This window comes from Cetorhinus maximus, chromosome 4 (assembly GCF_964194155.1).
Source record: "Cetorhinus maximus chromosome 4, sCetMax3.hap1.1, whole genome shotgun sequence".
NCBI lineage: Eukaryota > Metazoa > Chordata > Chondrichthyes > Lamniformes > Cetorhinidae > Cetorhinus > Cetorhinus maximus.
This window is the reverse complement of record NC_135882.1, coordinates 112,916,203-112,941,606: the sequence shown is the minus strand read 5'-3', so window position 1 is coordinate 112,941,606 and position 25,404 is coordinate 112,916,203. Positions and strand designations below refer to the sequence as shown.

General features: G+C 41.3%; 1 protein-coding gene across 1 annotated transcript in view; it reads left to right on the top strand.

The window, feature by feature from the left end:
• myom1b (myomesin 1b) overlaps positions 1-25,404 on the top strand; it is a 210,909-nt gene that overhangs the window by 130,316 nt on the left and 55,189 nt on the right. The window contains exons 26-30 of the mRNA XM_078540637.1: positions 870-1,014; positions 2,344-2,403; positions 3,557-3,624; positions 11,609-11,722; positions 20,129-20,216. Of these exons, the coding sequence (XP_078396763.1) occupies positions 870-1,014; positions 2,344-2,403; positions 3,557-3,624; positions 11,609-11,722; positions 20,129-20,216 (475 nt within the window). The remainder of the gene's footprint in view (positions 1-869; positions 1,015-2,343; positions 2,404-3,556; positions 3,625-11,608; positions 11,723-20,128; positions 20,217-25,404) is intronic.

Sequence of the window (25,404 nt, the reverse complement as noted above, 5' to 3'; positions counted from 1 at the left end):
TGCCAGTCATGGGGATTTTAGTTGCAGTTCTCTTTGAGCTGCAGCATCTTGGGAAATGGAGCAGAGACAGCAGGGAAGATGTTTGCAGAGGGAGGAGGAAACCTACTCTCTGGCCTGCTGTGTCCTTCTCAGGTTTCTTCCTGCTCCGAGTGTGTTTTTCTGCTGGTGGAATGAGCTTTTGCAGCCAGAATACACCCCTCCTCCCTGCTTTAAAAGATGCAGACTTGCTTTAGGAAATGCAGGCTATAGCTTTAATTGGTAGTAACCTCACACAGACTTGGGTCCCTCCAGCTGAGCGTGGAGCCATTCAGCGACTACATGCTACTGTCATGGAAATGAGCAACCAGCACCAAGCTTGCGTGCTGCTTGCATTACTTTCAGTGGGAATAGTTAATCACACATCGTGATCCCTGCACCCATTGATGGGCCTTATCAAATTTTAAACTTGTTACACCTCCCCTGCTACTTCCAACACAAAATCTTGGAAGTTATGAAGGAAAACAGGGTACCAATATAGTATTTTCTGGTGAATTTCTTCCTGCATTCTGCTGGAGATATGTGGAGAAATCTCAAACAGAAAACGAAGCTGTCAAAGCAGGTTCAAAAACTAGTGCCACTAGATGATGATATACAAGTGGATTCTCGTAGTTTCCACATATTAAATTTCAATCTCAGCTGAAGAACTGAGGGAAGCTCCGAACAGTGGGATAAAGAAGAAAGCCAAAAGGCAAATTACCTCTCTGTATTCGTTAACAGAGCAACCTGGAAGAAATCTGAGTCCTTTATTTAATTGAAAAATAGTTCACAGAATAAGGAAAACAAGTAAAGCTGCTTTTTATTTTGTTTCAAACTCCTTTTCTGCTTTTCAGAAATATAAAATACAGGTGGATAAGAAAACTGGTTTAGTGGAAATGATAATGGAGAAATTGGAGGACATAGACGAAGGCACTTACACTGTACAGCTCCAGGATGGTAAAGCAAGTAACCAATCTAGTCTGGTTCTGATTGGAGATGGTGAGTCTTTTTACTGGTTTTGTCTTCATGAAAACAAATGTCAATCACAAACAATAGATATTGGACACCATGGATGCACTAAACATAAATGAAGAATCTAATTTTAAGTGCAGCTATTACCAATGGCACTTATGGATCATCTCCAAGTCTTTTTCTAAAATAGTTGTACTTACAAGCCTTGGCTGCAATGCCCAATTGTGACTTGTTGATCAAATGCAGATGACTCCTGCATGTCATTTACCTTGACAGTCTGTGGCATGAAGAGTAGTTCTTGGTTCTCAGTGAATGCTACTTGGTTCAATTTGCCTTGCCTCTTTCGTTTGAGACCAATAGCCTTAGGGTTAATGTGTAGCGTGAAAATGAGTTCACTGTTTCAGAGGGGAAAATGAATCAGAACGGTGCAGCAAATGACTCCACCCATGCCACCGTTTCCAAAGTACCCACTCCCCAAAGATCCTAATGGAGCCCTTCATTGTGCCCCCCTCTTCCCCATGCGCACCAGGCTGATCCAGTTTTTTTAAATTACCTTTTTTTATTGGTATTCAGTCCTCTTCCTTCTCCTGGATCCTCCAGTGGGTCCCACTAATGCTCCTCTGGAGACCTCCACACCTCATTTGATTTAGCATTCCAACCTCCAGTACTGCTTCAGCTACCAACTGTACCTGCGTAGTGTACCAGTGTAGGAGATCCCATCCCTGGCTCCACTCACACCCCTCTCAATCCTGACATCACTTGTCTGTGGAGATGTGAGCAGTATGGGCAGCAATCCAGCAGAACCAGGTTCTGGCCATATTTCAATGGATTTTAGTGGACAGTAAATAAACAGTAGGTCTGACTATACATTGGCATTATCCCCTTTGAACCATTTTAAGTTGAGCAATGTTCCAACTGCTTTCATGGAAATAAAACGGCTGAATATTAACAAGTTCTTGACAGGCTTCTTTTTTCTCTTTTTTTCAATGTTTACACATCAATATTTTCCAAATGGGAGTAAATCAATGCAATGTTAAGAGAATTTATCAAACAGCCTTGCACTCGTGTAACTGTTTACATTACATGGAAAATACAGGTCATTTTGACTACACACTTATGCAACAATCTATCTCAAAAATTGTTAAACATTTGAGCAACTCTGTAAATGCCTTCAGTGACACAAATATAACCGGGATGCAAATTTATTCATAATAACATAACCACTTGCAAAATTTGGAAGTGCACTCATGCATAATTACTAGAGTTCACATTGATTAGTTGTTAGCAGTGCGAAAGTTGGTTTCATACAATGTTCCACTATTCTGCTATCAAAGTTTTTTCAAAACTTCTTTTCAGTGTTTAAGAGTCTGCAGAAAGAAGCAGAATTCCAGAGAGGGGAATGGCTCAGGAAACAAGGTAATGGCAAAATCTGAGTAATATATTGTGCAGCAATTAATATTTCCTTGTATGAATCAATAAAGCTAAGCCATGATAGAGACAATGTTAACCCTGGATTTTTAGTGCAAACCAGATGGGCAGGTGGTTAAAATTTAACTGATGCTAACCCGTTTATTACCTGCAGTCTTCAATTTTAGGTGGAATAGACAGCTGCTGAAAATGGCTGGGTCTTTAAGCATGCAGAGTGGCCTCCAATGATATCATTGGAGACTGACTGTGATTTTAACAAGAGGCCTGTGGCCATGGTGGGTTTTCCACTATGCCCACCCAGCTGTGAAGAGGAACCTGAGTTAGAAGAAACACCAAAGTAAATAGTTTATTTTTTTTAACTTTCCATGTGAGGTCTGGGAGAGCAGTGGTGCATCTCGTGCACAAAAAAAGGTTACCCCTCATCAGATCTGGCAGCATCTGTGGAGAGAAATAGAGTTGACATTTTGAGTCAAGTAGGACTCTTCTTTGGAAGAAGCCATATTTGACTCAAAATGTTAACTCCTCTGTTTCTCTCTCCACGGATGCTGCTCGACCTGCTCTGTTTTTCCAGCACTTGGTTTTAATTTCAGATTTCCAGCATCTGCCAGAGTTTGCTTTTATTTAAGGTTAGACCTCCCCTTCCCCAGGACACCCCAGTCTCTTGATCACAATTGTTTTACCAGCTACTTAGCAGAGTGTCAAGGAGCTTTCCTTGGGTATCTGGCAGCATCCTCCTGCTCCCTGACATTCTGTAGCTGCCCATTGACTAGCTGCAGCTTCCTGCGAGAAACTAACTGGGATCTACACAGCTGAAACCCCGAGCAGGATGGTTTGCTGTTCGCCTCGGCGCCTACTTTCATGACTACCAGCCTGAGTCAGAATTGAGACTATTATTCCTGCTCTTCGAATCTGGTACAATACAGCTGTATGTGAAACTACTTGATATAACATCATTGCTTCTTATGCACTGCCTTGGGTATACCAGCAAAAAGCAATAATATTAATAAAATTATTAGAGGGTTTTCCTCAAAGGTTAAGCCAGAATTTAAACTTGATAGTTGAATTCCATACCTTCTATGACTGTGATAAAGATGTGAATTGTTTTTTTCTATTTGTAATGATATATCTTTTACGCTAACAGGTCCTCATTTTGTTGAATATCTTGGATGGGAAGTTAATGAAGACTGCAGTGTACTTTTGAAATGCAAGGTAAAAGGAACAATTCTTACATGTGAACATTGTCAGGACAGGAGATGATCATTGTCAGGGTGGGGGGATGATGAGCATTGCCGAGATGGAGGTGAGCATTGCCAGGAGGGGTGTGTACATTGCCATGGGGGTAACATTGTTGGGAGGGGCCGGGGTGAACATTTTCAGAGGTGCTGAACTGTGGTGGGAAGAGGTGGGCATTGATGGGGAGGTGGGGGGGTGAGCATTTTTGGTAGTAGGGTGAATATTGTCAGTAAGGGGGGGAGACATTGTCGGAAGGGCATTGAACATTGTCGGGCAGGGGATGAACATTGTTGGGAGGGGAGGGTGAGCATTGTCAGGGTTGCCATGCTACTGGAGGACATGATGCACCAGCTGATTTACTTATAGTCAGCCTCCTGAGCAGGCTTTACACCTGCTAGGTATAGCTCTGAGTAAGTCTGTGTAAAAACCAGGTTAAGTATAGCACAAACAGCCCAATCTGTGTGGACATGGCCATCTCATCCCTCTCTTATAGAGAATCATACAGAAATCCATGCAGGGTAACAATAGCAATCGGAAGTATAAACTTTCTGAGTAAGTACCGCACATTTGTATGCTCTGGGACTTCCTCAGGGTCCAGAGGTGCATCAGCGACTTAAGTTGAGTAATTTGCCGCTCCCAATATTGGAAGATTCAAGCCAATATATTCTTTATCTGCACTCTTTAAGTTACTGCAAACCCCAGTCCCCTGCAGCAGCAATCATTTCCCACACAACCCCCCCGCCATTTCCCATGGTAAACTCCAAACATAGGCTAAAACTCTGGGGGTCCACCTAGGCGGAATCCTAGAGATAGGGTCAGTGATGGGAAGGAAAATCTATGCTTCAAAGCATGGGATGGCATGAAAGTGCAGAACAGTATCAGAGTTATAAAGGCTTCAGTGGCTACAGTAGTTTCAATCAAGCAGCTCCTTAGAGCAAGGAAATTTAAATCTGCTGATTTAACTGCAACTATTTGCAATTTGCATGGTCCAGCATCTGATTACACTGGCTGAGTATGCAACATTTGGGACTTTGGGGCATCATGTACTCCAGATCCAGATCACAAGACTTTTAGCTTCATCCCGAACAATGGGATGCTCTACCTTTGGGTAATTGTCCTGTGAGGACAACTCCAATCTCCCTTTTTGGAGTCATCTACATGAACTTTGAACACCTGAGTATAATCTGTCCACAAGCATCCTACAGCTCTTCAAAAGCATGCTCATTGCATTGTAACTAGATCACATAAGAACAGGAATGGATCATTTCACCCTTCAAGCCTGTTTCCCCCATTCAATGACATCATGGCTGATCTGCGACCATATTCATGTCTTTGCCCCATACCCCTTTATATCTTTGGTCATCAATAATCTATCGATTTCAGATTTAAAATTCACAATTGACTGAGCATTAATTGCAGTTTGCGACAGAAAGTTCTAAACTGCTATCACACTTTTTGTGTGGAAAGATTTCCTAAATTCACTCCTGAAAGGTCTGGCTTTCATTTTAACACTATGCCCCTTAGTGCTAAACTCCCCACTGAGTGGAAATAGTTTGTCTCTATCTAACCCTTAATACCTTGAGAACTTTGATCAAATCACCCCTTAACTTTCTAAATTGCAAGGAATTCAACATAATTTGGATAAATTGTCCCTGTAATATAATCTTTGGAGTGCAGCTGTCATTCTGGTAAACCTAACCTGCAACTCCATTCAAGGCCATTAAATCCTTCATATCCTTCCTAAACCGTAGTGCCAAATCTGCCGACAGTACTCCAGGTGTGGTCTAACCAGGGCTTTGTATAGCTGAAGCATGACTTAACCCTCCCTTGTATTCCAGTCCTCTAGGTATACAGGCCAGCATTCCATTAGCCTTTTAGATTATTTTCTGCACTTAACCATGATTTTAATGATTGGTCTACCCGGATCCTGCCAGCCTCTTTAACCTCCACTGTTTCCAGCTTTTTACCATTTTGGTAGCACCCTGTTCCCTTCTTCTTAGGTCCAAAGTGGACGACCTCACATTTATCTACACTGAAACCATTTGCCAAAATTTTGCTTATTCACTTGAACTATCAACAGAGAAGTGTAGAATCATAGAATGGTTACAGCACAGGATGCCATTCAGCCCATGGTGCCTGTGCCAGCTCTCTACAAAAGCAACTCAGCTAGTCCCACTCCCCCAGTCTTTCTCTACAGCTCTGCAATTGTTTTCCTCTCTCAGGTGCTTATTCAATTCCGTTTTGAAAGTCCTGATTGAATCTGCTCCACCAAACTTTCATGTACTGCATTCCAGATCCGAGCCATTCATTGCATTAAAAGGTATTTTCTCATGTTGCCTTTGGCAAAAGAATCATCATCTAATATTATAATAAAAGCAAAATACTGCGGATGCTGGAAATCTGAAACAAAAACAAAAATAGCTGGAAAAACTCAGCAGGACTAACAGCATCTGCGGAGAGGAATACAGTTAATGTTTCGAGTCTGGATGACTCTTCAACAGAACTAAGGAAATATAGAAATGAGGTGAAATATAAGCTGATTGAATGGGGTGGGACAGGTAGAGCTGGATAGAGGGCCAGTGATAGGTGGAGGTCCACCTATCACTGGCCCTCTATCCAGCTCTACCTGTACCACCCCCTTCAACTAGCTTATATTTCACCTCATTTCTATATTCCATCATCTAAAATTGTTCTCTTCAGTTATCGATCCTTCTGCCAATGGGAACAGTTTTTCTCTATCTACTCTGTCTAGACCCCTCATAATTTTGACTAATTCTACCAAATTTCCACTCAACCTTCTCTAAGGAGAACAACCCCAACTTCTGAAATCTATCCACGTAACTGAAGTCTCTTATCTCTTGAACCATTCTTCTGAATCTTTTTGCCACCTCTCTAAAACCTCAGATTCTGCCATTCTCTCCATTTAAATATTTTCCTTTTCTATTCTTCCTCCAAAGTGGATAATCTCACATTTTTCCACATTATACTCCGTCTGCCAAATTTTTGCCCACTCACTTAACCAATCTATATCCCTTTGTAGACTGTTTGGGTGAGATTTTCAGTTGCCAGTAGGGTTGGAAAAGGGTGCAGGCACAAATTGAAAATGGCATTCCCAGGCGGCAGCACTGGATCCCACTGCCTCTGGAACGTGAACAATTTTCAAAGGGGGAGGGTGCGGAATGGGGAACCTGTTCGCTTCTAATTAACTGTCTATTAAGCCCTTTGAGGAGGTTGTTAACAGGCTGCAGAGGGCAAGATGGGAATTTTTAAAGTTGAAAATGCAGAATCTGAACAGTCTGATGCACGTTAGTGCACTGTTGGGTTCAAAGCAAGCGAAAGTTAAAGATTTTCTCTACGTTGAAAAATTTCAGAAGCTGGGGATTCTTGCACTGGATCATGCACTTTACCTTCCATTTGGCTGTTTAACCACTTCTGTGCTCACTGAGGCGGCTGACACTTCAAGGTGCGGCATGCAAGATACTGGCAGGCCCCAGCATGGCTGCTGTTCGCACTCTGCAGGCAACTACCCCCTCCTGGTTATGCTCAGTATAATTGGGCATCGAGTTGGTCTCGCACCTAATTAGGGCATTTACCTTCTAAAATGGCAACATATGTGCGGTGTAGATGTGCATGGGGTCAGTAGCCATAAGTTATCCAGGCATTCGGTTAACAAGCCCGATTTGAAAATCAGTCCCTTTGTACCCTCCTCACAGCTTGTTTTTCCACCTATCTTTGTATTGTCAGCAAATTTGGCTACAACACACTAAGCCCCTTCACCAGAATGTAAATAGATGAGGCTGCAGCACTGTTCCCTGTGGCACTCCACTAGTTACAGTTTGCCAACCTGAAACTGACCCATTTATCCCAACTCTCTGTTTTCTGTCAGTTATCCATGATAATATCTTACCCCTGACACCATGGGCTCCTACCTTTTATGTGACGCCTTATTGATGCCTTTTGGAAATCCAAATACGCGACATCTACTATTGACCCTTTATTCACCCTGCCCTGCTCAAAAAACTCTAATAAATTTGTGAAACATGACTTCGCTTTCATAAAACCATGTTGACTCTGATGGTATTATGATTTCCTAAATGTCCTGCTACTCATTTAATAATGAATTCCAACATATATCCCAGTGACAAATGTTAGGCTAACTGGTCAATAGTCTCCCTCCTTTCTAGAATTGCAGCATCACATTTACAGTTTTCCAATCTGCTGGGTCCTTTCCAGAATCTAGAGACTTTGGGAAGATTACAACTAATGCATTCACTGTCTCTGCAGCTGCTTCTTTTAAAACCCTAACATGCAGTCCATCAGATCTGGGGGACTTGTCAGCCCTTAATTCCATTAGTTTGCCTAGTACTTTTTTCCTAGTGATTGCTTTAATTTCCTCCCTTCCTTTTTCCCAATGATTTTCTACCATTAAGCCAGAATCTATGAGCAGAATCTTATGCCCTCCCTGTCACGAGTTTGGAGGTGGGGGATATTTAATCAGGTGGGAGGGTGTGGGTGGTGAACCCAATTCCACCCAAATTAAGCCCATGGATAGCCTTCCTGGCCCTGTGCCAACTGAGCCCTTTAAGTGGGAAATTAACGCCCACTTAAGGGCCTCTTCCTTCTGCCGCTGGTATTAACCCAGCAACTTGCCATGCAGAGAGCGCGATAAGCAAATCCGTGCAGGGTTGCTCGCAGGCTACTGGGAGGGGTTCTCTTGTTCATAGACACTCAGTGCTTGATCGAGGGATCCAGCATTGGGAAGCAGGGCCTGCTACACCCTGCCCTTGCTGCCAACAGCCCCCTACCCCCTCACCCATGGCCACCACCCCACAACAGCCATCCCGACATCACTCATCTCAGGCCTGGGATCCAGAGACAATACTGGACCTCAGGTGGGTGTTGTACTGGCAGCAGCCACCACCTCCCCAGTAGCTCTGCCATTCAATTGAGCTTCTGGCATCTGATTAGCCAGCAGCTGTCAGTGGGTGGGACTTCCACCATCCAGGGTTCTTGATCCCAGGGAATAGCCTGGATGTACAGCCTACGAACCTGGTCTCACAATGGCACTGAAATTGCTGTTGACAGCTCTATTCTGAGTTGTTTGTCTGGTATTAGCTGCTACTGTTTGTCCTTCCCACTCTTTTTAATCAGCACTGTCACCACTGCTTTTAAATCACTGGTGCTTGAGGTTCCCGCCCTTTTAAATTCTGGCATCATCTGTGGAGAAATGGAGTTAAATGGGCTGAATTTTCCTGTGGCCAGCAGGTCCCCGAAGTCAAAATGATATGGGTATGCCAAGACCACGCATGTCGTCAGGGCACTGGCCAGTGCACCTTCTGGTAGGCGGGCTCCTAATTGGCTGCCTCTGTATTCACCATGCAATGAAGGATGGCGGGCGGGTTCTCAAGGTAGGTGGCCTGGTCAGAGGCCCACAGCACAGGCCGGCTGGCAGCCCCACTGGGAGATGCGGGCACGACTGATGCGGATAGGAGACCGCAAGAGCGCCTCAAAGTGGAGGCACTTTGAACAGTTCAGCAAAGTCAAAAATAAATAATGGCCACAGCTGTCAGGACATCATTGTGGAGAGGAAAGCCCTCCACAGGATTGCTTGTAGATGTGGCTGTGACCCTCTAATCCGCATGGCTCTGTAATGGGGGAGCAATTAGACAAATTGATAGCCTTTCTGGTCTGCTGCCCATAGGCCTTCTCCAGGCACCTACTGGACTTCTGCCTCAGCGGAAGATTCAGCTGCTTTACTAATTGGTCCCTAAGTCTGTCTGCATTGGCTACCCTCCACCTAGGGCCAGGAAAACTCAGCCCAATATTTCAGATCAAAAGCATTTCATCAGAACTGATTTACTTAGTGTGAGGTTTAGTAAAGTTTTGTTGTTATACCCATGTGAGGTTTCATGAATAATCTACAATCCTAAAAAAAATTCATAACAGAGGGAGAAAGAAATTTGCTCCTAATTACTTTCCATTGACCATGATTTATTGTTCAGCGAATGCAAATCCTTGAAACCAAATGATTGTGTCCTCATTTGCTGAGTTTAAGGTGATTAGCCCACCATTTAGTCTGTAGAGGCGGCATTCCTTGGTAACATGCATCTTTGTTTGAGTCTTTCCACAAGTGCGTAAGGGGTTGGTACTGAGGCCTCAGCGGTAGAGGTTGGCTGTACAGGGGCCTTGGCTGTCTGAGCCTGCTAGCAAGGTTCCAGTTATGATGCACATTTTTGCGTTCAATCAAATGTCCACAAGATGTGTATGTGATGACGTTTGCCAGGCAGGTGCATAATACTCTGCTACGGAGTATGATAGGGCAAGTGTGAAGTCTGACCATGATAAAAAGTGTCCATACAGATTGGATATTGGGCAGGGATGGGACCAGGCTTGTCTGTCATGCTGTCTATTGTTTAATAACCTGTTGACAGTCAGGCATCAAAATAGAATCAGCCATGACCCTGACATGTGAGGTGGGAGTGTGTCCACCAGAAATCATTGGTGTTGACTATGTCGCAGTATGTGGGGTCAGTAGGAAGTCCAGGTAGCATAAGTATGGCAGGCAGGTTTGCTACGAGAGGTGCATTTTGGGCATCTGCCAATCCACACTGGTCAGGAAGCCTGCTACCCCTACCCCCTCCAAGAAAGAAGAATGAATGTAATGTTCAATGTTCTTTAAAACAAGTATTTAAAAGCAACTGAAGCAAAATTCATTTCCTTTGTTCAAGAATTCAGGCCATGACTCAGATCTTAAACCCTAGATGCATTGCACTCCTGCTAGTCCTGAGGCTAGTGTGCAACCTTTTTCTCAAATTACAGGCCTCTAAAGATGACTAAGGGCTCTGAGAGGTTGAGGAAGTGGGAACCCCCAGGGCAGAAAATTATGCTTGGCGTGCGGGCGCACACCCGACACGCCTGAGAGTGAAATAAAACACGTTGATGTCGGCCGAGTATGCCGACGTCAACACGCACTCTCGCAATAGTTAGGTTGATGGGCACACGCCAGAGCCGGAAGCGCACACCCCGACAATTAAAAGGCCTATTAAGGCCATTAAATAAACAATTGTCCTGAATTTTTCATTGCCCATTCAGCCTCATGGTTGACAGGCAGGCGAAAAGGCTAAACGGCCTTTGTATTTTTTAGGAAACCTCATCCTTTCCTAAAGCAAATAAAAATAAAATAAAAATTTAACACTTCAATTAAAAACATGTCACTGCTCGTGTGACAGAGTCACATGAGGGGACGTGTTTTATGACATTTTTACTTTCTTCATTTTTTTTTAAACAGCAGCTCATCTCCCTGAGGCAGTTCCGTGCCTCCGAGGGATTGAAGCGCTCTTTTGCGCGCATGCGCGAAGTTTGTGCTAGGTCTGCTCGCCCTCCTCTCCCCGCCTGCACATGCAGCACTGAGCGCTTCTGCTCACGTTCCATGCCGGGTGGGCCTTAATTGCCCACCCATGTAAAATTGCGGTGCAGTGACGATCGCAGGCGGTGATCGGCTTCACACCCCCGCCCGCACCTGCCGAGCACCCTTGCCAAGGGAAAAATTCTGCCCCCAGTGTAGGGAATCCCTGCCATTAGCTCAATGCTAGTGGCCTTATTTGGGATAAGACTCTGCCCTGAGAAAGGTAGCTCCAATGGGAGTCCACTGAAATGGCCATGTAATTTCAGCCCCTCACTGCCAAGGCCATACATATAAAATAGGGACATGCATGGATACAGGAGATAGCTAATGTACAAAGAACCATAATGCAATCCAAGTATTAGAGTTTAGCTAGTGCTAATATAACCATAACTCAATATGGGTCAACATCAAGGGCTAACAAAAAAAATGTTTGATTGGAAATTTGGATAAAGGAACAAAAACATAGAGAAGCCAAATGCCATTTTCGGTGAAAATTCAAAATAAAGGAAGAACCAAACCAACCTGTGATCCAACTTCTCTTTTCTTTCTACTTAGGTGGCTAACATTAAAAAGGAAACATCAATCATCTGGTACAAAGATGATAGAGAGATAATGTTTGATGAGAAGCATGACTTCAAGGATGGCGTGTGTACTTTGCTGGTTCAACAGGTATGGAAACAATGTTTAACTATATCGCTGAAGCTATGTCTGCTGTAAAAGACATTGAGGTTGTCTATTGTTTAATTAAATAAATAGCATTATCACTCTTTAACTAAATCTAGCAGAGAAAACTTCATCAGTAAGAGATGGAATCCAGGGCCTAGGGAACAATGGTAAAGATGGAGAGAGAATTGGATAGGACCTGGAAACACTGGGTCTCCATGCAGATGAGTAGATGGGGCTAATTCCCGCTGTGGCCTGAAGTGGACAGAGGTTCTGTCATGATGCCAAAAGGAGACAATGCTGATGGGATGTCTTAAGCCTGTTGGATTTCTGGCAATTTGTGGCTTCTTTGCACCAGGCAACCTGGGTGTCAGCAAGTTACTTGTGTCCATTACCATTAGGTTGATAAAAACGGCACCAAAAGGAGTTTCCAGGCTGAAAGGACTCCTGAAAGCATTTAATTGGTTGTCAAAAACAGGCCCGATTAACGGTTGGCAATGGTCATTTAAGTTGCCCATCAGAACAGTTTAGAAGTGCTACTTGTTATTCACCTCTCTCATCCCTTACAGAGACACCTGGAAAAGAACTGCTAATCAAACATGAATACAGATAAAACCCTCAAAATGCTTCTATTTGAATTGAATGGTTTGACCTCTCCCTCAAACACCTGACTAAATATAGGCCACTGGAGTTTTCCTGGTGTTTTGCTGTAATCGTTGTGGATTCAGCCATTTATGTCATTTCACTAGTAGCTTCTACTGTTGGGAGTTATGGAGGGAATCCACAGAAGCCATGGAATTATTCCTAACTAACACTACCTGGTGAAATCTGACGGGGGAAAATGCAATTAAAATACAAACGAGAGTTTATCTATTCATTCCCAGCCTAATTTGGGCATTTGCAATTCTAAATTGCATACAGCACAAACAGCTCCCCAGCTCTCTATGTATATAGATTGCATTCAAATGACATAGACTGATTCAACATCTATTTTTACCTTAATGGGGGAGCAGTGATGCCTCCCCCACCAGGCCAGAATTGCTGGGATCTGGATTCAGGATCAGAAGAGTGTCAGACCAGTATAAGTATTTATTTCAGGATTCCTTGGGTGTCAGGAGACCTCCCCTAACCTAGGCATCCACTTCCCATCCCCAAGTCCTCCAATGCACTTATCTTGTGCCAGGGACCTTCGCCTTTGGGTCTATAGCTGCAGCCTCTGAGTTGACTGTTTTTATCAGCTGGACAGCCACTTCCTGCTGACCACCAGTTATTTTAGTTGGGAATTCAGCAAGCAGGATGCTAATGACACCTGGCCGTTAAAATCAGCCAAGCCTTCTTGGTACTGCTCCCCCAGGCACTTACAGGGCTGCATTACTCCCAGGAGTAAAAATCAATTCCATGCAATCTATTGTACCAAAACTAGCTGGTTCCATAAGTGAACTTGGGGAGAGAAGCCAATAACATGTTACATTATACAGCAAAAGTGCCTAATTTTCACCACATTTAATTTGTTCCATAGTCACCATAACATTAGACTTCATGGCGGTGACTACATCCGTTATGGCACAGCAGATGGCAAATGCTGAGCTGCTGAAATCCTAGAGGGAAACTTGAAACAGCCGCCACAACTGTTTTGCAATTTGTATTTTTATTTCGAGATGCGTGCCTTGAATTCAGTAGTTAAAAGGCCACCGAGTCTTAGAGGTATTTTTTACAAAACTAAGTTAAACATTTATTAATAGAAGAAAAGATTTTAAGCACATGCATAGGTCTACAAATTTCTATTATAATAACTCCTAAATCCCCTAATTAATCCAGCTCCCAGTTACACCTCCGTTTAGGCAACAGTAAAACAAAAGAGATTTCAACAGACCCAGGCAAAGCACACAGTACACTGGACAGTGATATTCACAGTGAGTTTTCTTAGCTTCGGTTCTTGTAGACAGCAACTTGATACATACAGGCTGGAGGCTTTTCATACTTGTTAGATCTTAGAACTCCTTCTCTTTACACATGACCTCATCTCTTTTATACAAATTTCTCCCTTTTTAATGTAAATCCCATTGCCTCAATATGTCTTTGCAACTTTACTTTTTCCATAAAATAAACCTTTCATAGTACTCATATTATCAGTAATCTTTGTGAAAAATTAATATACTGTTTGGCTTAGCCTCCGTTGGTTACGTGTAACACCTTACCATCTTTTTAAAATTCATGACTCTGGTTTATCTAAAAATGCAAATGTCCCTCACACCTCACATTCCAAAACTTCAGCCATGTTTATGTATTTACCATTTCAAACCGAGCTTCTCTTTTGGTAACTCAAAAGCTCCAGGCTAGCTGTCTGCAATTCAATTAAATCCCTCACACACACACACACACATACACACAGAGAAACTAATCCAAATCCCACTATTAACTTGCCTTTACAATAATCACAATAATATTGTGAAAATTATTACATTTTCGTGACACCCCCCACTCCTTACTGGAAAATGAACCAGCATAATTTAAAAAGACAGCTTCATTTTCTCAACCCATTTTACACTACCTCCTATACTTATCTATATACTCACACTATTACATTACCAGACTTGCATTAAAATAACTGTATATATATAAAATGTTCAATTTTCCCTTTTAACTTCAAACTCTTGACAATGCATCTGCAGTCAGATTTTTTCATCCAGCCACATGTATAATCTGTAGATTAAATGGTTGCACTAATAAACTCCATCTGAATAGCCTTGCACTTCTGTCTCGAAACTTGTTCAGAAACTTTAAAGGATTGTGGTGTGTATAAACACTTGTTTCTGATGAATTATTTGCAATGTAAATCTCAAAATGCTGCAATGCTAATACCAGATCTTTTCAATCGTTGAATATCTTCTCTGTTGGACATTCAACTTCTGGAAAAAATACCCTATCGGTTTCTCATTTCCAATGTCATCTTCTCGTAACAATATGGCACCAATGCCTATATCGCTTACGTCAATGGCAAATTTAAATTGCTTGGCATAATTGGGTACTGCCAAAACTGGTGTCATAGTCAAAACAGTTTTCAAACTGTTAAATGCCTTCTGACACTCCTGTGTCCATTGAAACTTCTTGTTCTTCTTAATAGTTCAGTCAATGAAGCAACCACACTGCTACAATTTGGTACAAATTTCCGGTAAAACCCACTCATGCCCAGAAATCTCAAAACTTCTCGTTTTGTTATTGGCATGGGGAAGTCCATGATAGCCTTTACTTTCACATCTCTTGGAGCCACCTTACCATGTTCAATGGTATAACCTAGATATGTAACTTGCGCTTTTGCAAATTCACTTTTAGCCAAGTTAATTTACCAAATTAGCTCCTTGTAATCGATTAAATAATTCTTCCAGATGTAGTAAATGGTCCTCCCATGTTGACTGTAAGCTATTAAGTTTACATGCTATGTCCAATCTTTCTCTGACGATTGATACATAATCCAGGAGAGTAGTTTCTGAATTTTGACCCACCAATTTCCCATGAATCAATTTCAGTGGTCACCTTACCTCATGACCATAGACTAGTTCAAAAGGATTAAAACCAGTTGCTGCATTAGGAGCATCCCTAATAGCAAATAACCAGAATTGAATTCCCCTATCCTAATCCTGTGGATAATCCTGACTATATGCCCTCATCATAGTTTTTAAAGTTTGATGCCATCTTTCCAAAGCCCCTTGTGACTCAGCATGGTAAGATTCTGACTTAAACTGTTTTATCCACAAACTGTTCATTACTTCTTTAAACAGCTGTGACACGAAATTTGAACCCTGATCTGATTGTATTTCTTTAGGTAAACCATACCTTGTAAAAAATGTTGTCAATTCTTCCACAATTTTCTTCGTTGTAAAATTTCTCAAAGGTATCACTTCAGGGAACCTTGTAGACACATTCATTATAGTCAGTAAGTACTGATTTCCACATTTAACATTAGGGAGGGGTCCTACACAATCAGTCATGACCTTACTAAAAGGTTCTTCAAATGCTTGAATTGGAATTAAAGGTACCGGCTTAATCATTTCCTGTAGTTTCCTGAAAACCTGACACATGTGACATGTTCAACAGAATTTGACTACGTCTCTATGCAATGTTTTTTGTATTTTCGCCTGTGTCTTTCTGATTCCTAAATGTCCCCCATTGGAATTTCATGAGCAATTCTAAGGATCTCATTTATATATCCAAATGGTATAACAATCTGATGCACTTCCCTCCAGCTTTCATTTGCTGAAACATGATAAGGCAGCCATTTTCTCACTAAAACTTTACCCTTAAGGTAATAACATTCTGGAATACATTCTGCCTGTGTTTCTGAGTAAGCTGTCTGATAGAGCTGTCTTATTTGTGTATTGCGAATTCACCAAAGCTCCTTAGATAGCACCTTCCAAGCGCCAACCATGACCATCTAGAAGGACAAGGGCAGCAGACCCAGGATTCCCTTCCTAACAGCACTGTGGGTGTACCTACATCACATGGACTGCAGTGTTTCAAGAAGGCAGCTCACCACCACCTTCTCAAGGGCAACTAGGGATGGGGATTAAATGCTGACCCAACCAGTGAAGCCCACATCCCATGAATGAATAAAAAACAAATCCTTTTTCTGTAACTCTACCAACTGCTTGAGCTAAATACCTCAGCTATATTATCCTCCATTCGTTCATCCTGAACAATCTTATCAAAAACAGTGTCAGCTAATTGGACTTCCACACTTTTTCTCTGCCTCTTAATTTCCTGTTCTTCTTGTTTCAACATGTGAGCATGTGATCTTGTTATCACACAATCTGGAAACAATCCAGGATGCTCTCTCTGCAGCACCTTTGTTGAAAGCACCTCTACAAGCTATTCAACTACCGTAGGCATCACCCGCATCTGTGACCCAGCTGTATCATTACCTAAAATAAACTGAACCCCTGTAATGGGCAATTTTTCCACAACTCCAACAATCACCTCACCTGTTTTCCACCTACTCTTTAAATGTACCTTCCACAATGGAATAGGTTTAGCGTCTCCATGAATCCCACTTATTATCACCTGTTCCTGCAATACCCCTTCTGAACAACAAATATTATTATCCCACAACATTAAGGATTGATTAGCCCGTGTCTCTTAAAATTTTAACATCTTTACCTACTCCCCCTGTACACATGGAAAGATTTTCCCTTCGCATGCAAAATCTTTAAACATTTCTGCAACCTGCTCCTCAGAGCTCTCTTGGGTAAGTTGTGAACACATTTCCACTTCTTTGCCTATCACTGATTCTTCCTGTTTTACCTGTACACAAACCATTGGTTTTTCCTGTGCCTGAACCTCATAACCCACAGTACTTTTACTTCCAGAACTTTTCTGCACCCCAACAATCCCAACAGATTTTCCCTCTAATTTCCAACAGCACTGACATCATGTGTCTAACTTTATTAAAATGAAAACACCTCAATTTATGAGTGTCACTTCTGCCCTCAACACCTTCCTTTTTATTCTGACAAAAATTTCCTGGAAATTCCCACCTACTCCTCTTCCCTGACTACTTACCTTCCTTTTACCTTCCCCCTTTTTATCCTTCTCTGATTTAAAAAGGTGACAATAAAAAGGTTTAGCTCTATGAACTAACTCATAATCATCAGCTATCTCTGCTGCTTGTCTTACTGTTTCAACCCTCTGTTCCTCTACCTGAGTTCTAACTACCGAAGGAATTGAATCTTTAAATTCTTCCAAAAGAATTACCTCTCTAAGAGCTGCATATGCCCTCTCTATCTTTAATGCCCGCATCCATCAGTCAAAATTGCTTTGTTTTACTCTCTCAAACTCCATATAAGTTTGCCCAGGTTGTTTTCTCATATTCCTAAATTTCTGCCCGTATGCCTCAGGCATCAACACAAAATAGACTTTTTTTTTTTAACACATCACAGTTCACCAACATTTCTTCTGACAGTGAAGCATAAACCTCATGTGCTCTGCCCACCAACCTGGATTGTAACAACAATGTCCAGTTTTCCTGTGGCCATTTCATCTGTTTAACTATCTTCTCAAGTGAAATAAAGAATGCTTCAACATCTCTTTCCTCAAACTTTGGAAGAGCTTGTACAAATTTAAACATCTCTCCACTGGGTTCCGATCTAGAAATAAGTCCTTCCGCACCTTCTGGTGTCTCTTTTATAACTGTCAGCATTTTAAGCTGGAATTCTCCCTCTCTTTTTCTCTTTCCTCCTTTTCTAACCTCTCCATTTCTAATTCCCTTCCCTGTTTTCTTTCTCTCCCCTAACTTTCTACCTGTTCCCTTTGGAATGCCCTTTCTCATTCTTTTTCTTTCTCTACCCCTTCCTTTTCTGCTGCCTCTAGTTCTAATTTTTTCATTTGCAACTGAATTTGAGCCCATTTCAATGACCCACCCCTTGGAGAAATTGGTCTCTCGGGTTTTCCTTCCAATTTCAAATGCTGTGCTTCACCTTCAATTATGTCTGATTTCCTTACCCTTGCAGGCAATCCTAATTTTAACTTATCTGCCAATTCCATTAACTTAGCTTTATTTGCTTTTTGTAAACCAACCAAAGTTATAACTTCAACTTCCAGACAAGTCTTAGCAACTGCCAAAGCCATATTGCAGTCTCACCACATAAAAAAAACTCACACCAACTCCTGAATTCAAAGTACTTCTTGCACTCGTAACCTTAAAGTTCACCAACTCCAAACCAATCAAGGAACTTCAAATATATCCCGGACGAGCCCCCAGTTGTGTTAAGGCACAGCAGATGGTAAATGCTGAGCTGCTCAAATCCTAGAGGGAAACTTGAAACAGCTGCCACAACTGTTTTGCAATTTGTATTTTTATTTTGAGATGCGTGCCTTGAATTCAGTGGTAATAAGGCCACTGAGCTTTGAGGCTTTTTAAAAAAAAAACTAAATTAAACATTTATTAATAGAAGGAAAGATTTTAAACACATACATAGGTCTACAAATTACTGCTATAACTCCTAAATCCCCTAATTAATCTAGCTCCCAGTTACACCTCCATTAAGACAACAGTAAAACAAAACAGATTTCAACAGACCCAGGCAAAGCACACAATACACTGGACAGTGATATTCACAGTGAGTTCTCTTAGCTTCAGTTCCTGTAGACAGCAACTTGATACATACATGCTGGAGGCTTTTTCACACTCGTTAGATCTTAGAATTCTTTCTCCTTACACATAACCTCATCTCCTTTATACAGGTTTCTCCCTTTTTAATGTAAATTCCATTGTTCCAATATGTCTTTGCAGCTTTACTTTTCTCATAATATAAATCTTTCATAGTACTCATTTTATCAGTAAACTTTGGGAAAAATAAACACACTGTTGGGCTTAGCTTCTTATGGCTAGGTGTAAAACCTTACCATCTCTTTGAAATTTAAACTAACCTAATTTATCTAAACATACAAATGTTCCTCACACCTCACATTCTAAAACTTCAACCATGTTTACGTATTTAGCATTTCAAACCTAGCTTCCCTTTTGATAACTCAAAAGCTTCAGACCAGCTGTCCCCAATTCAATTGAACCCCCCTCCCCCACCCCACACATCCACACAAAGAAACTAATCCAATCCCCACTATTAACCTACCTTTACAATAAATCACAATAATATGAAAATTATTACATTTTCAAGACAGCATCGTCATGAGGGTATGTTGATTGGAGGCCAGGCCCTTTCCCTCAGTAAGGAAGGGAAAATAAGCAGGTACTCAAGACAGCTTTTGTTTGCCTCCATGAGACTGGTTGTGAACAGCAATGGCAGTGGAATCAGATCACTAATTAACCATAGTCCACAAAAGACCAGCGGCATCTCTCTCCATCAGGGAGAGATTATTGGTTATTTAGCATAAGGGGCACCACTCCACATCAAACGTGAAGCAAGACAAGGAGGCAGGTCTCCATGAACTACCACAGCCGGTACAGGGATTAAACATATGTTATTGGTGTCATTCTGCATCACAATCTAGCCATCTAAGCTAACTGATCACTTGTCCATCTTTTTGACTGCAAATGTGTGTGCTATAGAGAGAACAGGAGAGTGGCAAAAAACAGACTTCTATAGTGGCAGAAAATCAGGGTGTACACCAAAACTTCGGCACAGTAATTTGTTGTATCACAAAATGTCACCAGGGCATATTTTCCAACCAGAAATTCTATGGGAATGTTTAACACAGTCATATAAACTTCCTCAGAAAAGTCAATACACTGAAAAGCATTGAGGGGAATCCAATATGAGCAGTGTACTTGTTCACGTGAGAACTTTGAAGGGCAGAAAATATAGCCCACAATTCCAAATGGCTTCTGAGAGTTGAGTATAATTATATTGTGTGCAACGGACACATTGTTCCAATAAAATATTTAAAATATGCCTACAGTTTTCAAAGAAGGATGCTGGTGTTTATGAAATTGTGCTGAAGGATGACAGGGGAAGAGATTCAAGTTTGCTCCGACTGCTTGAAAAAGGTACATTTGGTAAAGATTAACAATGTGGTGCAATGTTGTACAAGCTTCAATAAAATATACAAAAAGTCCATTAAACATAACCTGAAGTAAAAAGGCATGGGGTTGAAATTCATTTACGTTTTCATCAGTGCAATTAAATAGATCTTAGGCCCAAATTTAACCCTGTCCATTCATCAGGAAGGGGTTCAGTGGTGATTAAAGTAGTGGTATCACCTGCAGGATTTTAACTACTCACTTTTTGGAGGTGGTTGATGCACCTGTCAAAGGCATGTAGGAGTTGTTAATTGTATATTAGTTGTATTAATTGCATGCAGGTGGCAGGCATTAACTGGGGATTCATTTGAGCTACGATAAATGGGAACAGTCCGAAACTGTAGTGGTTGTGTTAGGAGGTACATGTTTGGAAATAAATACTTACCAACGTGTGCAAACATTGACTCCAGTTCTATCCTTTGTCACCTGGCTTTCTGGAGTATAGCATGGTAGTGGAGGATGGTTTCCTAAAGGTGAAAGTTAGAAACCAGGGTAGGGATTTTCCGGCTCCGCCTGCCACCAGGATCTTCCAGTCATGTCAAAAGTTCCTGCCAGGGTGGGGCTGGAAAATCCCAGCCTACAAAACTAAAATCCTAGGCCAGAATCTTCGGGTCGGCATGCGGGGGCGGGCCCCACTCGCCGACGCGTAAAATGACGTGTGGTGATGTCGGGCGTGTGTCCCGACGTCACCGTGCGTCATTCAGATCTTAAGTTCGACGAGCACGCACCAAAGTCAAAGGACTTTTAAAGCCATTTAAATATCAATTAAAATAATTAACAGAGCTGCCAGTCCAACCTTAAGGTTGGCGGGCAGGTGAGGAGCCCAGGAGGCCTTCGCATTTACCATGAAACCTCACCCACAGATGGGATGAGGTTTCATGAAGGGTTTTAAACTTTAATAAAAATTTTTAATAAAATTCATAGACATGTCCCAGCTCATGTGACACTGTCACATCAGGGGACATGTCTTAAATTTTTCTTTTCTTTATTTAAATTTTTCAAAATCAAACTAATCTCCCTGAGGCAGTTGTGTGCCTCAGGGAGATTTCTGCGCACTTTCATCCGTCCATGTAAAATGGCAGCACGCAGGCGATCGGGGGCAGTGATCGGCTGCGCCCGCTCCGGCTCAGCCCCACTGAGGGGGAGAAAAGTCTCCCCCTAGTGGCCTTTGTGGAAAATGGCAGAAAATAGATGTTAATTGTTGGGATATGATTACCATCCAATGTTCTCAGAGTCTGAACCATATGACCAGTGGATGAATGAAGTGGATATGTTGAATGGGTTATTACAATACCAAAGGAAAAACAAGGTATACCTGTCGCTTCCTACAAGAAGTATAATCAGAAGTAAAGTATTTTGTGAAATGGATATGTGTCAGTTGGGTAGTGATGAATATTTGGACCTTATATTCAAGTTTTTGGGCGACACTTACAAGAAAGATGATATGTAAATTGCCTATGAGGCATCACAGAATTTGGTTGATTTTGGAAACAGATGGTCATTCAATGGATGAATAATCATGAATGTTAACAGATTATATAAAAGATTGACAAAATTCAATTTGGGGATTCCTGGACTGGTGCTAACATTTAATTTACTGGACTGTGCTGAGGTGTCTCATATGGACAGACAACTAGCTCTAACTGATGTTAGATTCTAGCAGACGGCGAACTTGTTTAATCAGATGTCTAGTGCCTTAAAAAAATTTCTGGGGAAAGTCATTTCCTTCGGCCTTCATGGAACAAATGAGACATTCCACAATGACACAAAGAGTAGAAGACTCAATGATTATCAGATTTCAAAATAGTCCAGATAATGGATGCAGGCATCAATACACTGGAAGGATTAAAAACAGGCAGAATGAGGATGAAAGCATCTTTTATTACAGCAGAAGACAGACTTCAAACAAAAATAATGGCTGAATGAATGCCAGGAATGCACAAGAAACAGTTAATAGGTGCTTCAGGTGTGACTCAAAGTATCATTATATGGTGAACTGCCCAAAGCAAAGTGGCAGGATCCTCAAAATAACTCATAATCAAATGGCTATGTTGACACGGGTTACATCCCTACTAAAGAGAAAACAAGGTATGGAGAACAAGCCTTGGCGTTGCTGCTTCCTGCAAGAAGTAAAATCACAGGTAAAGTATTTTGTGAAGTGGATGCCCATCAGTTGAATAAAGATTAGGTTTGTACCTTCTATTAGAATTCTTTGTTGAATTCTGAGGAAGAGGATAAAAATAATGATGAAACCGAACAAGTTTATGGTCACAAGGAGTTTTAATCCTTTGATGAATGTATTAGCTGTGGAATCCTTTAATTCTGCAGTACTGGATATTGCTTGAACTTCAACAATGTATAGGACAGATTGGTTAAGATGTTATCTTGAAAGCAAATTGTCTTAAACTTACATAGACTTTTTGCTCGCCTGACTTACTAAAGATTAAAAATCCTGCTAAAAGATGCAAATGCAATAATTAAGACTGTGTGAGACTAATAGAAGAGAATGGCGAGAATGTGAAATCTCTAAATCATAAGCCTTCCATTGGCTTGTGACTTTAACAATATGGTCACAATAGGTCTAAACAAAGGCAAAAATATTTTCATCCTGCATTTTATCGTCCTGATGATCCGATTTAGTCTTCCTATAATAATACATAGTAAAGAGAAAAGGGCCCCTTTCAACAAAATCATAGAGAAGTGGATAGGACAAGACAAGTACACAGCAAAGCTTCTGACCAATAATGGAGAGGAATTTGCCAAGGACGCGTTCAGAGACTTGTAAAAATATAAGCACCATAGTCATGAATACTGCAGCTGAAAGTTCTTCCAGCAAAGGACTCTGTGAAAGGAATCATGCGGTGATTGATGAAATGCTACATAAAACGTTAGCTGATCAGCAAGTCAACAGCCACCCTGGCATGGGTGATTCATGCAAAGAATTCACTCAAGATCATTAAAGGATCTATTAGTCTTTGGGCAAAATCCCAAATTGCCTTCTGTGCAATAGAATTCTTCTCTAGAAGGTACTGCACTAAGTCCCATTTTTTTCTGCACATTTGAAAGCTTTACATTCAGGGAGATGAGCTTTCATCAAGACTGAGATCTTACAGAAAATTTGAAGAGCAGTGAGGTACCATATAAGTCTGTCTGAGGCAAAATTTAATTCAAGAGATCTGATGTATTATAAAAGTGAGGGTCATAGGGAATGGAAAGGTTAAGGTAATCGGTCATGATGGTAAGACAGTACTTCTCAAAGATGGTATTCGAACTGCTAAGGTTCATTCCTCACAATTGACTGGAATTAATTGCAAAATCTTGGACTCTGAACAGCTGATAGAAGTAAACATGCATATCTCAAATATATGTGTTTTGTGATGAGGGTTCTGAGGAACAGAATACAGTAGATCAAGGGTTGGATGGTAGTAATGTGAATGATCATGATACACAGGACAGAGCTATCACATCCAAACATCAATTGCCCAGCTGGTCACTCGCATGACATATAGTCCAGAGGAGTTTAAAGGTTGGAGGAATTTGGGATATGTTGGAAAAGCTAATGACAAGTTTAAATATTGTTTGAATGTCTAGGATTATGACCAAGAAGCAAGTTCCATGGACTGGAAAAATGAGATGAGAGAATGGAGAGTACACAGTGTGAGAATTGAAGTGATGCTTGTGTCAGAAAATGATCATAAACTGAAGAGAGAACTTCTGATAGTGCAACATTAGTGATCCCTGCAAACATGGAATGGAAGTAGAGGCTGTAGCTTGAATCATTTAGAAAATGAAATAAAGGCTACGGAACAGTTTCACAATAGAATTAGAAGCCAAAGTCCTCATGACCAGGTGGTTTTGGTGGTTGCCAATAAACTTGAAATTAAACTTAGAAAGACAAAAAAAGGGAGTTAGATAGTTGGAGAGAATTTGGTGTTTATTCCGAGGTACCAGTTAAGGGTCAACCAGCATTTTCACATAGGTGGATTTGTACTGAACAGGTTCTTGTACATGGGGCTTATAAGGCTGAAGCAATGTTAGTTACTAGGGATTTTGAAGAGTGACTGGGTGACACAGATGTAAGGGTGGATTCTCCCGCAACTGGAAAATCTTTAATCTTAAAAATCCTTTTTAGCTCTTTTGACCACATATTCATGGGAGTGTAGATCATTCAACATAAAAGCCCTTCTGTAGCACAATACTTTTCATAGAAAAGTGTTTCTGAAACTACCTGAAAAACTACGGAAACTAAACAAATGTGTTTGTGACCTGAATAATGCTTCGAGGTTTTTTTGGTGAGAACCGTTTTCCCAAAAATAGGTTATGTTCTACTAAAGCCAGATGCCACAACATTGTTTTGGTATTATGGAGGAAATTTTTCAGGCATCTTCATGATGCATGTTTATGATTTCTTATGGTGTTGTTCTACAGAATTTGAGAAATGTTCTTAGTAAGAATGGGGTAGAATTTAAAATTGGGTGTCAGGCTTGTGGGGCTTTTAAATATGTTAGTTTTGATATTAAGCAAAGTAGATCTGGAATAATTTTATGGGAAGAATTTTCTCCCTGTTAAGGCCCGCCCAGCGTGATGCGCGTGGAAGAGCGCAGAAATCTCCCTGGAGCACGGAGCTGCCTCAGGGAGATTAAGTTCAGTTTTAAAGTTTCAAAAATGAAAGAATAAAATTATTCAGACATGTCCCCTCATGTGACAGTGTCACATGAGCTGGGACATGTTTATGAATTGTCAGAAAATGTTTTATTTAATTAATAAAACCTTCATGAAACCTTATCCCACCCATGGATGAGGTTTCATGCAAAACGCAAAGGCCACTTGGGCTCTTCACCTGCCTGCCAACCTTAAGGTTGGATGGGCAGCGTTGAGAATCAGTTTAATTAGTTTATTAATGGCTTTAACAAGTTTTTAATAGTTCGGCGGGCACGCAGCTGACTATGGTGCGCGCCAGCCGAACGAAAGATCAGAATGACATGCAGTGACGTTGGGATGCACACCGAACAGAAAAGTTTGCCCTATATCAACAATCCTATTTATAGAGTGTTACTCCCATTCAGTTAATCATACTGAATCGTCACAGAAGGATGATGTCATAAATAAAAGACAAAGCAATTGTGAAGCTTGATTGGTCAGTTGAACTGCTTGT